Source organism: Lasiodiplodia theobromae (genome assembly GCF_012971845.1).
Source record: "Lasiodiplodia theobromae strain AM2As chromosome Unknown scaffold_51, whole genome shotgun sequence".
In the NCBI taxonomy this organism is placed as follows: domain Eukaryota; kingdom Fungi; phylum Ascomycota; class Dothideomycetes; order Botryosphaeriales; family Botryosphaeriaceae; genus Lasiodiplodia; species Lasiodiplodia theobromae.
In genome coordinates, this window is record NW_023336532.1 from 97,313 (window position 1) to 112,338 (window position 15,026).

Consider the following 15,026-nt stretch of genomic DNA (forward strand, 5'->3'; position numbering starts at 1 on the left):
GAGATATCTGATATCAACGCATCGATGTGAAAAAAGTGTAGCATGCAAATGCGGCGACCAAGCTTGGTTTAGGAACCCCAGAAAAAAAATTAAAACGCCTCTGTGTGGTCCCCCAATCGCCAATTCTCCTCCCTCATGCTTGTGAAGGTTATAAGATGATGCTGCGTACAACCGCAACAAAAGGAAGGATGCTGCCGATAAGAAAAGTGGATATATAAGGAACGCCTATTCCCATGCCTTTTCTTTCTACAGACCAGCCAACACCGTCTGCACGCCGATACTGCTCGCATCCTCCCTGTTGCGGACGAAGCTCTTGAGAGCTTCCCTCTCACCACCGTTGACACCGCGTAGCCTCTCGCGCAGAGCCTCGGGCCCGATGACGAACAAGTTGGCAACATCGACCAGAATATCCATGCCGTTCTTTTCGAAGCCGCCGCTGTTTGAGCTCGCGGTCTGCTTGTTGTTGTCTGTGGACCCGCGCTTACCGCCGGATGCATCCGATGAAGAGCTACCCGACGTTGGCCATCCACGCACCAGCTCTGCGTACTTGGTCGCATCCTTAGATACGACCAGGCCACCGGTAAGTGAGACGGTGAAACGGCGGAAGTGGTCAAGCAACTGGCTGCGCAACCCAAGGGCAAGTTCGCTCAGGAAGAGACCGAGAGCGGGCTGTGATAATGTGGCAGTGGCTTGGTTGGCAACCTTGTCAAGAAAGCGCGTCACTGCCAGACACGTCGGCGTCTCGGCGCCCAGCGACACCAGGTCCTCGTCACGAGGTCGGAAATCCTGCTTTTTCTGGCCTTGAAGTAGCTTGGCCGCCCAGGAAAGACATACATCGATGGTCTTTTGGAGGATATTGCTGATCTTGTTTTCGAGATTTGTGATGGTGGTATTGGTGGTCTTCTCAATCTCGCGGCGGGTTATCAGAGATGGGGCAGCGAGAGGAAGAAGGACAGTATTGATAGACATCTGCAGGAGATGTAGAATTCCGATCGCAGTACGAAGAGAATAGAGGTATGAAATGTCCGGGGGGTTGTTCTTGACGTTCTCCTGAGAGGCAGCCAATTCGGCAGCACTAACACTTCATTAGCGTACTTATGAAAAGGAATACAGTATATCATCAACTTACGCGTCCAATGCTGTCTCCAGATAGATCTCACCGACGTGAGAAAGGAGCAGCCCAAGCATCGCTTGAACATCCTTCGGTGTTTCGTTGCCACCACTTAATTCGAGGCTTCGGCCAACCCCTTCGGCCAACCACTTGAGCATGCGTTTGGCATTGGGCAGACTGAGCTGACCGTCCTCCTCGGAGACCTCGATCTCCTTGTCGCTGTCTGCTTCCTTGATGCCAGCAAGCTGAAGCATCATACTTCTCTGTGAGGTTGAGATATCGGAAGATCCTAACCTCTCCATGTAGGCGTCTTTTGCTGACGCGAAGAGTTCACGACCTCTTTGACTCAATGAGCCCAGGTAAGATGTTGCGATCTTACGTCTCTTCGACTGGTAAACAGTGAACTTGAAAAGTAGCGACGAGTATAGTTCTTCTAGGTTCTTCTTTTCTCTTTCGATATAAGAAGACCCAAGGAGGTACGGGATGAAGAGGTCCTCAAGCTGCTGGTCCAGCATTGCTGCAACTTGTGAAGTCACTGGTTCCGGATGTTCAGTCAAGCCGTGTGATTTGAGGTCGTCGACAAGAGAGCCGATGTAACTTCTTGCAGCTTGCAAAGAGCGGAGGAATGCTAGTGAGGAAATGGAGTTTGCTTTGTCAAGAACCATTTCCAACCGGGCTTGAATCTATATGGAAAGTCAACTTCATCATCTAAGTTTAGTAGCGGAGAACGTACGGATTGCTGGAACACGCGCTGCAAGAATCTGATCAAGACCTCGTCGGCGTAGGGGAATGCCTTCTTGATTATGAACGATTCTTCTTGGACGACGAGCCTGACCTCGTCGACTAGGGACTGGAGACTTGGCTCAACGCCTGGCGGTTCCGCATCCGGGTCGGCAAGACGGTCCCAACTACAAGAAGGTCAGCAAGTCGAGCTATAATAGCTTTAAATGGTGGGGTAGTACGTTTCACCGTCGCCTGCCAGCTCCTCGGTGACCAATTGGCTCCTGTCGATGAAGAACTGATGTTGGTTGACGAACAGTCCCATGACACTTGCACCGTCGTTGAAATCGCGTAACGCAGCAGCGCATTCCTTTCGCATGGATCAGTGGGAGTCGTCGTAAAGACATACAGAATGGTCTCACCCTCATGCCGTCAAAGTTCTGCCTCCGGTAGAAGTCATCAAACTGCTTCAACAGATCCTTTTCCAGCATCTCCAGGAACTTCTCAATTATCTCCCTCGTGTTGTGTTTCTTAGCCGGTGCACCGTTTTGCCCGTTGGCACCGTCGACTCCGTTTGTCCTGGGAACGTTCACTTGGCCATATTCTGGGTCTAACCTGTGGCTGAGTCGGAGCAATTGCCTGGCAATGTGCGCACACCGGACCTTTCCATCTCCACCTCCAAGCCGTCTGACGTCTTCTAACGATGACAGATCTCCTCGCTCGCTGACCTCCATCCAGCACTGGATGAGGAACTTAGCGTCCTGCGCACGTTGTCGCTGGCGGTCCAGTTCCTCCAGCCGTTCTCCGATCCGCACAGCGACATTGCCGCCACTCTCGCTGTCTACGTCATCGCTGACACCTCCGTTGAGCGAGTTATCCAGCCTATTGAACTGCTCTATGGCATCCTCGAGCTTCCTGCCCAGCGATTCCGTCTTCTGGCCGTGCTGTGCCTCGGCGCGGCGCACCGAGCCGGAGAGTTCGTTCTCCTGGAGCTCGAGGTCCTCGGATAGGGTGCCCAAGCGAGCCAAGGCATGTTCGAATGTACGGATCAAGGGCTTCGGGTCAAAGGCCACCTGGCGGGCAGGGTTTCCTGAACGACGGCTGGCGGGGACGGCGGCGTCAGAGAGAGTCTCGATGAAGTCCTTGACAATGAAGTCCTGGTTTTTGAAGGTTTCGAGGGAGAACTCGGGGCCGCGGTAGGAGGTGGCGCGCGAAGTGCGGTTGGACGTGACCGACTTCGCGTCGGAGGCGGGGCCGACCATGGCGATCACCAGTGGTCGCCGACGAGACGCTGATAGGACAGGCCGGACGAGGCGCGACGGCGGGCTTCTCGGAGTTCCTCAATGGCCTGCTGCTCGCGGAGGTGGTAGCGGTGCTCCTCGGCGGCGCGCAGGTCTTCGTAGGAGCGGAAGGGGAAGTACTGCTGGTAGGGCACGCCGGGGGGCGGATCGTCGTGCAGGCCCTCCTCGTGCTCGGAGGGGGTGACGCAACGGATGCTCTGGTAGCCGGGCGGGGTCTGGCGGGGCGGCGGGAGCGGCGAGTCGCGGTGGTGGTGGAGGGCGAGGCGGGCGTCGGGTTCGGCGTCGGCAGGTGTGGCGGAGGCAGACTTCTGGTCAGTGCTCGAGTCGTGGGTGGCGTGGGCGTGGACGAAGACGGCGTGCAGCAGGCCCTTGAGCTTGTGCACAAAGCGCACGAGCTCGTGGCGCGGGTGCAGGTCGCGTAGCTTCTGACGCAGACGCTGCACCGGTCGTTTCTTGCTGCGCGGAGGGGGCATGCGAGAGAAGGAGGGAGCTGGAGCGGCGAAGGTCTGGACGGCCATCCATGTCGGCCAAGTTAAGCTCGCGTGTTGAGCCACAGGCCACATCATAGCCGTGCGTCGCGTAGGGCTGCGCCGAGCCTTCTGCGCCTGCTTCTCTGACGACGCCTCAACACTTTCATGCCACCCTGCTATATACATGGCGTGACCCGCGCGCATTGATGCACAGACACTGATCCTCCCGCGCCCGCCTCCGCTTTCCCAGTGCTGCCTCCGCGACCTCTCCGTCCCTGTCCTCCACGCCCGCAGCTATGGTCGGCCTCCGCGAATCAGCTGCTCTCCGCAGCGGCGCCCATCCCGATGGCCGCCCGCTAGATCCCCGCGAGCGCGAGGCTCTCCTCAAGCCGTACCTACCGTCCAGCGCGAACCAGCCCTCGCCCGCCCGCCGTCCGTCGCAGAAAGGCCAGCGCAAGAAGCCTATGCGCCAATTCCTCCGCCAGCAGCTCTACCTCATCACCTACCTCACCATCCAAGCCATCTTTTCGCTCTACGTCCGCCTACGAACCGCCTACCATGCCGTCGGCGACCGCCTATGGGCCCTCATGTACTACCACCACCGCGCACCCGAGCTTATACAGAAGGACACCAAGCACCTCAGCAAGCTGCCCCAGCACCTGAGCATCGTCCTGGACTTCAACGACGACGAGCAGCGCGGAGCAGGCCTTGAGGGCTTGGTGAATGATATCAGCGAAGTTGCTGCATGGTGCGCCAGTGCCGGCATTCCCGCGCTGAGCGTCTACGAGAAGACCGGTATGTCCGCTGCCGCGCATAGTTGGCGCCTTTTCTAAACACTCTGTGACAGGCATCCTTAAGAACTATCTTCCTGCCACCCACCGTGCAATTTCTCAAAGATTGGAGTCCTACTTTGGCGCTGAGAAGAAGCCCACTCTCTCCCTCCGTGCTCCGAACCTTCCGTCCTTCAGCCCCCCTGGCACGCCTCCCGAGCCCGCCGCCGCGTCGTCTCATGATGCCAACGGCCGTGCTCCTCTCTCCCACCTGACGATCCTCCTGCTCAGCGCCGATGACGGACGCAGTACACTTGTCGATCTGACGAAGACGCTGACAGAAATGTCGCAGCGTAACAAGCTTGCGCCGTCTGATATTTCCATGGAGCTGATTGATGCCGAGATTACCGAGAGTGTTATGGGGGAGCCTGATCTACTGATCCTGTTTGGCCCGAGAGTCGAGCTCAAGGGATATCCGCCGTGGCAAGTCCGATTGACAGAGATCTAGTAAGTTTAACCCAAGACTTGCCTGTATCGCGCCAGCTAACAGCATTCAGCCATACTCCGGATACCTCGAGCGTCAGCTACCAGACCTTCCTACGCGGCTTGCACAAGTTTGCAAAGGCTCAGATGCGGTTTGGTAGGTAGATTCACGAGGAGAGCCGCTGAATGGCTGTCAATATTTGGTCCTTTCAAGCGAAAGCAGGCAATGCTGCATTCTTATTTCGATAGAAGCGTTCCCTGGCGTTGACGCTGGGTCATTTCTGCTCAAACATATGTCCTACAGCAGGTTTTCTTTTCAAGCATTGTATCTTCTAATAGATACCCTGAAGTCCTCTAAAGGAGGATTCAAATAGAGCGAGATACATTTCTCTTTTCAACCATCTTAGCTGTGAGAAAGCTTCGGCATTGCCGCTCAGCGTAGCATAATTCTTGTGTACAGCGATCAACATATACATTTACAGGGGTGTATGATGCGACTTTGAATCCCCAATGCCCAATAGCATCCCCATCACAATTCCGTCAGCTCCCATAACTCATCACCCAAATCACCATTCTCTTTTTTTTTTACAAAAAAAAAACAAAGAAAACCAACCATGTCCACTGCTGGCTGCTGAATCTCATTTTGGGAAGATGACAATCGTGTCTGGACCAAAGCTGCGTTGACTGCGTACAACATTACTAGTCCGAAAAGACCAACCCCTAAGTTACTCGCTTCGACTGTTTAATTGCAAGCAAATTTCGATTATGGGATAACGACCCACAGGATATGCCCACTCGTAGCCCTGACTCACCACTAAGCGAACATTGCGGCCATCCTTGAGCGAGAAGCACGACGAACTGGGAGAAGGGAAGTATTGAAGCAGCGCGGAAGCAAGCGGCTCGTTAAGAAGATCAATAGTCCCTTTTTACGATCTACTTTTCTCAAGCAGGCAAGGCAAGCTTGCCGGAAGGAGAATTGAAGCTGCAAGAGCGAACGACAGCGAACAAATGATAGTACTAAACAAAATAATAGATTCTATACTAAACTCACGTCTCTTCTCTCAAAACTGAAAAGTCTGACGTAATCTATCTCTCCCCCATCACCATCGTATTCCTTCAACCTTGTGAGAGAGATATCTGCATGTCCTTTCCCACCCTCTCGCCTCATCAACGCCCAGCGAAGAGTTACCGAAGTAAAGGCAAGAGAGAAACAACTACAAGAAACCAGCCGCAAATAAAATCAAAAGAGTCTCATGTCGGCGATATAGGTAGAGGATCCCCAACTAGACAATGGCAGAAGTCCCTGCTAGCCCTGACCACGTTCATGCATTCCCTCCCGCCCGTCAAGCGCATAACATCCATCAAAGTCCAATTCCACAATAAACACCCTTACCTGTCTATCACCGTATCGGCGGTTCGTGCACACCTCTACCAGTCGTCTTCATCATCGTCCTTCTTGTTCATTGCGGCTTGTCTCGCCCTCAAAGCCTCCGCCAATCCACCAGCCATGCTCGGCGCACCACCGCCTCCATTGCTTGCTCCGCTCTCAGCCGTTGAGTAACCGCTGTCCCTCGGGGCCGGCGGCGGCGCAGGTTTCCGGCCGGCCGGGCGTTTGGCCGGGGGAGCCGGAGGAGCCGGCTTCTTGGCAGCTGCGGCTGCGACACCGTTGGGAGGCGTGGGGACGGGGCGGGCAGTTGGTGGCGGCGGAGGAGGGGGAGTAGGTTTGGCGGCCTGGACGACCTCTTCGAGGTACGCAGAGGGTGCCCAGCCCTGGGCCGAACCATCGAGACGCTTGGCAAGCCACCAGCCTGTTAAAAACGATGTTAGTCCTTGTCTTATTCTCTTGAAGTAAAGTTTTTTGGGGTGGGATAGAAGCGCATACCGTTGTTCTCCTTCTGGAGGATGAGGATAACCTCGTCTTTCTTGACGCTAAGCTCGCCACTTGTTTGGCCACTGAAATCGTAGAGCGCCTTGAAGGTAGGTTCCCTTGGCGCTGCGGGCGGTCCAGGCGGAGGAGGCGGAGGCGGAGGAGCCCGCCCTGACGACGATGACGGGGTGCGCGAATGGCCATTTGACAACGCGGCAACTGGCTGTGGTACGGCTCTGGGCTGCTCTGCCGCAGCAGGAGCAGGTGTGGGCTTCGGACGGTTGGCCAGTTTCGAAGGGCCGCCGCCAGGGCCGCCAGGTCGCAGAAGCTTGCCCTTCGAGATTGGCTTCGCTGCGATCTGCTTACCCTTTGGTGTAGGCTTGGAAACAGAGTTGGGCGGCTCTCCTGCGCTGGTATGAATCGTTGAGCTCTTGTACAGGTCCTGTTGTGCCGGGACCTGCGGGTCCTTTTGAGTCTTGACAACAGCTATCTTGCCAGGCTTCTTATTGTATTCGACGGTTGGTCCGATCTTGAGCTCAAAGGTGCCGCGGGTGGCATTCGTAAGGTGGGTGAAGAATTCGGTCTTGAAAATGCAGTGGACAAGGGGGTCCGGCTCCTGTGGTGAAGCGGCTCCTATCGAGAACCAATCATCCTTGAGGTTCGAGCAGCTTATGAACTTGATAGCCCCCAGGGTGATTGTCCGTTCTGCAAGAATGGTGATTTGCTTGTTGACCATGGCCTGCTTGACGATGTAGACGTTCTTGTTCGTCAGAATCAGCGTACGGGGCTCAGCCTTACTCGAACGACCAAGCTTCGAGACAAGTACTTCCGCCCTGCATGAGAAGAGCACCGGTTCTCCCTTGATGTTGATGGAATCCGCCATGACCTCGCCGGGGCCTCCGTGATTAGCAATACCCAGGTAGTCTCCCATGAACCGACGGGAACCAGTCAAACTGTAACGTCTTCTCTCCTTCCTGCCGGCCAAGACTTGGTGGCCTTGGTCACGCCACTGAATGAACTCCTTGCCGCCGTTAAGCTTCCTCCAGAACCGCTGGATACGGATCGCACACTCGGTGCGGTATCGCAAGTAGTTGCGCCAAGCACGTTGGATCCTAATGGCCATGTTGTGCCAATACCTGTCTCTCATAGTCTCCAGAGCGAAAAGCGTCTCAGGAGTCTTGATGAACACCTTTGAAACACCCATTTGCCACTCTTCCGCAGGAATGCTAGTGTCCTTAAGGATCTGCTTGGCTCCCGTCTTGTAGTCACCAGTCCAGGTGTATTCTCCTGCGTACGAAGTCTTCGGTGACAGAAGGAAGAAGCGCTCGACGAACTTTTCGAATGTTTGACGAGAAGCAAAACCAGCACGGCGGATTCTGACGTTCTCCTGAAGACCGAGATACTTGATCTGATGCAGGACGTTGGCCTCGTTGAACTCGCTAGGCGACTTGTTCTCGTTCGGCTTGATGGTGCGGATGTACGACGGAGAGGCCTTCATGAGGGTTGCGACTAGGTCGTTCGCGGAAACCTTGATCTTATCACCAGCGGTCGGCGGACGGCGCTTGTTGTCCGTATCAACCTGGTGAGGGAACAGCGTGTGGACGAACTGGTTCGAGCTCTGGCCGACCAAGACAAGCAAGTCCTTGAGGAGCTGGTCCTTATTCTTGTCCGTCATTCCCTGGACCGCGTACTCGACGTCACCGGCGTAGTGCTTGATGATGAAGTTCCCTTGGCGTGCCGCGAAGTTGGGATGCGAAGAGAGACCGTTGAGACGCTGGACGAAGGTGTTGTCGGCGGCGGAGGGGTCGGCGTGGGCGGTCGCGCAGGCGTCGTTGAGGGTAGCGAAGACACCGGCGGGCCTCTTCTCTTCGATCAGTTCGCAGACGACCTTGTTATCGAAATACTTGATGGGGGTCCATTTGATCTGTTCTCTTTCATATTCTTCTTGCTCAGTCTTCAAGGTCAGCTGGATGAAGATCTGTTGCAGCTTCTCATTGACATAGTTAATGCACAGTTGCTCAAAGCTGTTGCGCTCGAAGATCTCGAAGCCGTAGATATCCAAGATACCTATCGAGTGGGCCTGTTCTCCACGAGCCTTCAGGGACATGTTGATTCTCATGACGATCCAATCGAACATGTTAAAGTAGATGGCCTTCGCCAGAGCGTCTCGGACAGACGCTGCTTGTGCACGGTTCAATGGAACATCGTAAACAGAGCCTCTCCGGCCGCCGCGGCTGGTCTCCATGACTCTCTGGGTGAGAGCCTTGTTGACGTGCGCCGAATCCACCTCCAATAGATAGGCAACGAAATCAACGACGGACTGGTCTGATATGGCTGCATTCCCCTCATCGTTTTCTACGAATGTTACGTTGCCCAGCCACAGAATGGTCGAGAGCATGCGGAAAACGTTGTCCTGCTCCTCTTGTGACATGCCGATAATCTTCATGGCGTTGAGGGTGTCGTTGAATTCGGCGAGATCGTCTATGCCGTCCACATCATAACATTGCGATTTGCTTGTGTAGACGTAGGACTGCGGCTGCTGTATGCCAAACGACTCCCTGTAGCTCTGCGAAGCGCCCTTGGCGAATTGGTAGAAGATGTGGAAGTTTCTCTCGTTCTTGATCTGGCCGACAACTCGCGACTTCTCGAGAAGGTAGTTGTTGATGTTTGCTCCGACGGGCTCTCCTTGCGAATTGAACTGGATTTCGAGATACTTTCCGAATCTCGACGAGTTGTTGTTGCGCAACGTCTTTGCGTTTCCGAAGGACTCGAGCAGCGGGTTCGTTGCTAGCACCATGTCCTTGATCTCCTGAATGGAACTGTTGCTGCCGCCCGACACGTTGGCAATGTACTGCATAAGCCGCTTCGCTGCCTCGGTCTTGCCGGCTCCTGATTCGCCGGAAATGATGACACACTGGTTCTCCTTGTAGGCGTTCATGTTGTAGTATGCGGACTCGGCGATGGCGAAGACGTGCGGCGGCATCTGTACAGCGTAGCATCAGTACCTCAGCAGCGCAGGCACATTCCCTGGTACTCTCACCTCTAGCCTGTTCTTTCCCTTGTAGCCGTCCAGCACCTGATCCGTGTATATGCCCAGGTCGCGGAATGGGTTGACCGAGACCAGCACGTGGCCGATGTAGGTGTAAATCTCGCCATTCTCAAAGCGCTTCTTCAGGTTGTCGTTGATGGCCTCGTTGGAGATCTTGCTGATCAGCGTCAGGTCGGACACGCCGACTTCCTTCTTCTTGGTCGTCTCGAAGACGGCCTTCTTGGAGAATCCCTTTCCGCCGCCGCCGCCAGCAGCGGCCTGCTTGGAGCCGCCCTGGTCCTTCTTGCGCCCTGCGCGCTTGGTAACGGCCTGGGGGTGGACAGTCTGGTTAGTCAAGTTGCTTGAGCTCCTGGGGCGTGGGGTTGTCGGCAGCTCACCATGGTGGGTCCGGTGTGCGCCCTGAAGGCAGTCAGGAACAGCTGCACCCCACGAGTCGGGGGCGGGTATGACGATTCGGGGCGGCTGTCGCGTGTTCAGAGAAGCAGCCTGGGTCGAGTCGACAGGCGCAAGCTGCGAGAGAGGGTCGCGAAGGGAGAGAGGGTTTGCGCGCAATGGTGATCGCAATGGAGCGCGGTATGTTACGGGAGGGCGAAATGAGAGGCCTGGCGTCACTTACTGGGCAGCGTCACGCCCCGGGCTTCGCTGCGTAAGAGGGGGCCTCGAGCTCTTGGCCGTGTGGCGCCCAGTGGCGGTGCCTGCGCCCCGACGCGCAATCCGCCCGCTGCCAGCTGGCCGCTCCCGCACATCCCGCTGCGCCGTTGCTCTAGACCGAGTTGATTGCTGCCTGCCTGTTCATTATTTGCCAGTACTGTACGAAATCCAACGCTGCCTAAGGTATCCCAACAGAACAAGTACGAGAAAGAAAAAGCGTGCGCTGCTCGTCCAACGCCCAGCCATGCCGCCAATGCTGCCCAAGCGTCATCAGGTAATCCTAAAGAACTCCGCCCGAACACCCAACCCGAAATAAGTGCTGCCTACGCTGAGCCCCGAGGAGCATCCCCTCCATAGCGTCCCACCGTCACCCATTCCTGCTTCTTCTCATCCTCCACCAGCGGTCCCTCCCATCGGAGCCGCGCCGTTTCCCGCGTTGAACAGCCCAGCCCGCCGCCCGCGACCCAGCCGTCAATGACCGTCATGATGAATTGCAGTTTCTCCTTGAGGTAGTTCGCCTCTGCGAGCGTCTTGATCGGCGCACCCTTTTCTCCTGTAGCATTGAGTAGGGTGCGCAGAGAGGTCGTCAGAGTGTTGCGCGTTTTGATGTACCTGTAAGGCACCTCGCCGTACTGCTCCAAGTACTGTGCTGCCTCCAACGACAGACACGTAAAGTTACAGAAGCAGCCGTCTGACGAGAGCACAAGCTTCGTGTGGTCGGGGAAATTGAACTGCAACTTCCGTGAGTGATTATTCTCACCGCAATGATCTGCTTAACTTCGCTTACCTGGAACGAGCCATCGCCGAATCCCCAGATTCCCACGCTCCCGAATCGTTGATAGAACCGGACAAACACAGCAACCTCGTCGTCTTCTTCCTGCACCGAGTCGCCTTGGGCGGGGCCTTGCTGGCACATGTACTTGCCGAACTTGGCCCATAGAATGCCAGTGGTACGTCTCCTCTCCTTTGCAAGCTCCGTGTTACGCAATCCCTTCTCGCCGCAGTCGGTGTAGTACTCAAGTGGCACTTTATCGACTGAGCTTGGTTCTTTTCCAAGCGACTGCAGGTGCCTGTAGCCATCTCGGACCACTACATGCGTCACTGGATCGCGCGCCGTGGCTCCTAGGATGCATCCAATATTACCGTTTTCAAGAACGTATCCGACGCCATGCTTCCTGGAGTAGTCCACCCATTTCGATACGAATGGGAGCGAATACGAACTGGCTGGCTTCCGCGTTGCGTAGGGCCGGTTGGCCAAAGCTCGGGCAATGTTGTCGCGGAAAGTCGAGACTCGCGCAAGTACCGACTCGGGATCAGAGTGAGGGACCACAGAGGGATCGGAGGGCGTGGACGGGCGCGAAGCCGGTTCCAGTGAGTCTACCCTCTCAGGTTGTCTTCTCTTGACCGGCGCCGGAACCTTAGGGATAGGCTCAACCTCGCCTAGTTCCTCTAAGGAAGAGTCCGCCGGCATTTCTCTGGTGGATTTAGCCGCTGGCGCAGTGTGAATCTCTCTTGATGGCCTTGGTGGTCTCTGCGCACTAACTGTGCGAATTGTTGCCTGTACGCTTCTAGTGCGCTTCGGTCTCTCAAGCTTCTCGCCTGTCTGAAGGGGCTGTGGCGCGACATTCTCCTTGTGAGAAAGCGACCTGCCTCCTCTCGTGGGTGGTTTCATAAGTGCAGATTGGGCACGGTCGTTTCCGGTAATCTCAGCCAAATAACCCCCTTCCTGAGACGATTCTTTTTCCTCCACAATTTCACTCAGACCGCAGGGGTTGACGTCCGGCCAGTCATTGCGATCTGGGTATGGCACATAGACACTGTCGGACGGGATAGGAACGACCGGCTGGCGCCCAAGGGCGAGTTCCTTTTCGCAGTCCTTCACGACAGACCTTATCTTCCTGCCTCCAATGATGGAGAAGACTTTCCCCTCCGCAACCTCACCGACGCCCGACTCCTTACACAGCTTGAACCACTCGTCAGAGTAGCCGCGGGCACGTGCCGACGGAGGAAGCGATCTTGTGGGCCATTTGGGAGCACCTGCCTTGTATTTAACATCCAGCCTTGCAGGAATATATCCAAGCTTGAAGAAGTCGTGGCTGACAATCTGGTCCGGACTTGGCCTGTCATCCTCGTGTACCAGAAGCGATCCCACGAGATCCTTTAGCTCGAGGCAAATGTCGTTGGTCGTCTTTCCAGCATCCGGCCAGCTGTAGTCGCGCGTCTGGAGCTTCTTGTAGATGTCTTCCCTCTTTGGCGCATGGAACGGCGCCTTGCCAACAGCCAGAGTATATGCGATGATTCCGATGGCCCAGAGATCGACCTTCTCGTTGTGGCCCTTACCACCCTTCTCGAGAATCTCCGGCGCGAGGTAATTCGGCGTTCCGCACATGGTAGTTCTTCGCGCTCCAAGGTCGTTTTGTGAGATCAACACAGCGGCGAGACCGAAATCTCCCACTTTGACATTCATGTCCTTATCAAGGAAAAGATTGCCGGTCTTCAGATCTCTGTGGATAATATTTCTGTGGTGGAGGTATTTGACAGCGCCGCAGGTCTGGATTAGGAAACGGCGAATCTCAGGCATGGTAAAATGCCTCCGCTTCTTGAGGATATCTGCTAGGGAACCGTTGTCGCAGATTTCAAGAACAACGTATGTGCTGCTTTCGAAGGAGAAAGCACGGTAGAAATCGACAATGTTTGGATGGTGGAGCTTGGAGTGTATTTGCAGCTCCGTGACAAACTATGCTGAACGTCAGCACAACGCGCGCAGGTACGCCAAAGTCCGCTAACCTTCTGCGCAAGCTTTGGGGGTTCCATTTTCGACCTGACGATCTTCAAGGCGACCATCCGTCCGGTCGCCTTGCCGTTGTCGAGAAGGGCGGCGCGATGGCAGATGGCGAAGCCACCCTTCCCGAGTTGTTCTCCCGTCTCATATTCAAACCTGCGTGGTTCCCGCACCAGCGATGGAGGCGGGTCGGCGTGGACAGACATTTCGCAGTGGTGGTTGGAGTGCTTCTTGGAGATTGGGCAGAAGCGGTCTGAGAAATCGGGGTTTGTGTTTACAGTCCCGCGTGCCCTAGCAACCAGCGGGGCCCCTGCTTCGACTGCCAGCCACCAGCGAAATGCGTCCCCACTAGGCCCGAACAGCCAGGCGCTACCAAGCTTCCCGCCGAGCGCCGACATGACGCACCTCTCAGCTCCTGCATTGCCCGCAAACCGTGTCCATCCCGAAGACTAAAGGAGAGCCCATCGCATTGGGAATCGACATCCACAGATTTCCACCCGCACTCAATTTAGATGGCTTGAAATCCCCGCGCGCTCTCTCTACACGCTTCCTGCTAGCTCCGCACATCCGTTATAGGCAGCAGCAACCATGTCCCTTACTCTGAAGATCGGGTCTCTCTTCATCCGTACGCTCGCCAAGCCGATTGCCGTGAGTCTACCCAGTTAGAGCTTCCGGGACATAAGCTGATTGCGCCCAGAATGGCATAAAACGCGGCGCCCGCAACCATGAGGGCTTCCGACGAACCTGCGTCGCATTCGCACAATCGCTACACCGTCTCGACGTCCGATGGCGCGTGGGACTGCTACAAGACCCAGCAGTCATAGAACGCCAAATTCAAAGGGAGCTGAAAGAAGCGGAGGCGAAGCGACGCGCATCGCAAGTTCCTACAGTCAAGACCGAGGCACAGACAAAAGCCGACGACCAGGCGCTGCAGAAAGAGAAGGAGGAAATTACGGAGAAGCACAAGCACAAGTCGCCCAGAGTCAGGCCCCTGGCCGAGAACAAGGCCATTGACATGGGCGCCAATTTTATTTCAGAGGCATTCATGTTTCTCGTTGCCGGCAGCATTATCGTATGGGAGCAGTGGAGGTCGAGAAAGAAGGCCAGTGACCGTCGGGACGTCGTGGATGATAGGCTGGACGAGCTTGCGGAGAAGAATTCGCAGCTTATGGAGGAGATCCGATTGCTCAAGGCCCGCGTTGCCCCGGAAGAGGTCGCCCGGGAAGAAGCAAAGAAAGATACGGAACACCGTGCCTTGGGCGCATCAGCGGCTCGTGCTGCCCCGTCGGAACCATCAGCAAAAGAAGTGACACCGCCAGATGCGGAAACTCCCAGCGCCTTGAAAGCTGCAACCTCACAAGCCCGAGAAGCCTAGATTCCGCTTTTAGGAATCACTTCGGTACGAACATATTGTATAGTTCCGTCGTATGTTCACATTCTCTACTCATGACCACTTGTAGATACCCGAATCTCCTATAGTATAGAATCTTCAGTCGAGCTGCCAGGGGAAAAAAAAAATAGAGGGACCAAGGCGTTTACAATCAAGGAAATCTAGATTTTTATTCTGTGCAAAGAGTGATCATTTCGTGTTCATTATCAGCTAACTACACAATTCTCGGTTACTGCTACTGCGCGCTTGCGACTTGCTTTTGATGTTCCTGCTGAAACGGGCAAGATCGATCATCGGGTAGCGCCTTCCCTCTAAACTTTACAGCTCACTTATACCCAAGATCCCAACAAATGAACAAGGACCCTATCGGGCCCATCGAGATAGGCGGCTAATGCTTCGTGATGTTTTGTACAACTCTTCGCCGCCGCAAGT

The 15,026-nt window shown here is 55.5% G+C and overlaps 5 protein-coding genes across 5 annotated transcripts; 2 read left to right on the top strand and 3 right to left on the bottom strand.

The window, feature by feature from the left end:
- Positions 1-246: 246 nt before the first annotated feature.
- LTHEOB_11629 (Exocyst complex component) lies at positions 247-3,605 on the bottom strand (the record flags this gene model as incomplete). The annotated part of the gene is made up of 6 exons (XM_035508406.1): positions 247-1,075; positions 1,130-1,794; positions 1,845-2,019; positions 2,074-2,201; positions 2,254-3,066; positions 3,117-3,605. The coding sequence occupies 6 exons, from the start codon at positions 3,603-3,605 to the stop codon at positions 247-249; spliced, it is 3,099 nt and encodes a 1,032-aa protein (XP_035365781.1).
- A 293-nt stretch (positions 3,606-3,898) lies between these two features.
- LTHEOB_11630 (Di-trans-poly-cis-decaprenylcistransferase) lies at positions 3,899-5,020 on the top strand (the record flags this gene model as incomplete). Its single annotated transcript, XM_035508408.1, has 3 exons — positions 3,899-4,397; positions 4,450-4,879; positions 4,930-5,020. The coding sequence occupies 3 exons, from the start codon at positions 3,899-3,901 to the stop codon at positions 5,018-5,020; spliced, it is 1,020 nt and encodes a 339-aa protein (XP_035365782.1).
- Positions 5,021-6,283: 1,263 nt separating this feature from the next.
- On the bottom strand, positions 6,284-10,151 carry LTHEOB_11631 (Myosin i; the record flags this gene model as incomplete). The annotated part of the gene is made up of 4 exons (XM_035508409.1): positions 6,284-6,663; positions 6,738-9,705; positions 9,763-10,080; positions 10,149-10,151. 4 exons carry the CDS (start codon positions 10,149-10,151, stop codon positions 6,284-6,286), a joined length of 3,669 nt encoding a protein of 1,222 aa, XP_035365783.1.
- Positions 10,152-10,745: 594 nt separating this feature from the next.
- On the bottom strand, positions 10,746-13,410 carry LTHEOB_11632 (Plk protein kinase; the record flags this gene model as incomplete). The annotated part of the gene is made up of 4 exons (XM_035508410.1): positions 10,746-11,153; positions 11,210-11,511; positions 11,566-13,159; positions 13,210-13,410. 4 exons carry the CDS (start codon positions 13,408-13,410, stop codon positions 10,746-10,748), a joined length of 2,505 nt encoding a protein of 834 aa, XP_035365784.1.
- A 382-nt stretch (positions 13,411-13,792) lies between these two features.
- On the top strand, positions 13,793-14,579 carry LTHEOB_11633 (Opa3 domain-containing protein; the record flags this gene model as incomplete). Its single annotated transcript, XM_035508411.1, has 2 exons — positions 13,793-13,852; positions 13,902-14,579. The coding sequence occupies 2 exons, from the start codon at positions 13,793-13,795 to the stop codon at positions 14,577-14,579; spliced, it is 738 nt and encodes a 245-aa protein (XP_035365785.1).
- Positions 14,580-15,026: the final 447 nt, after the last annotated feature.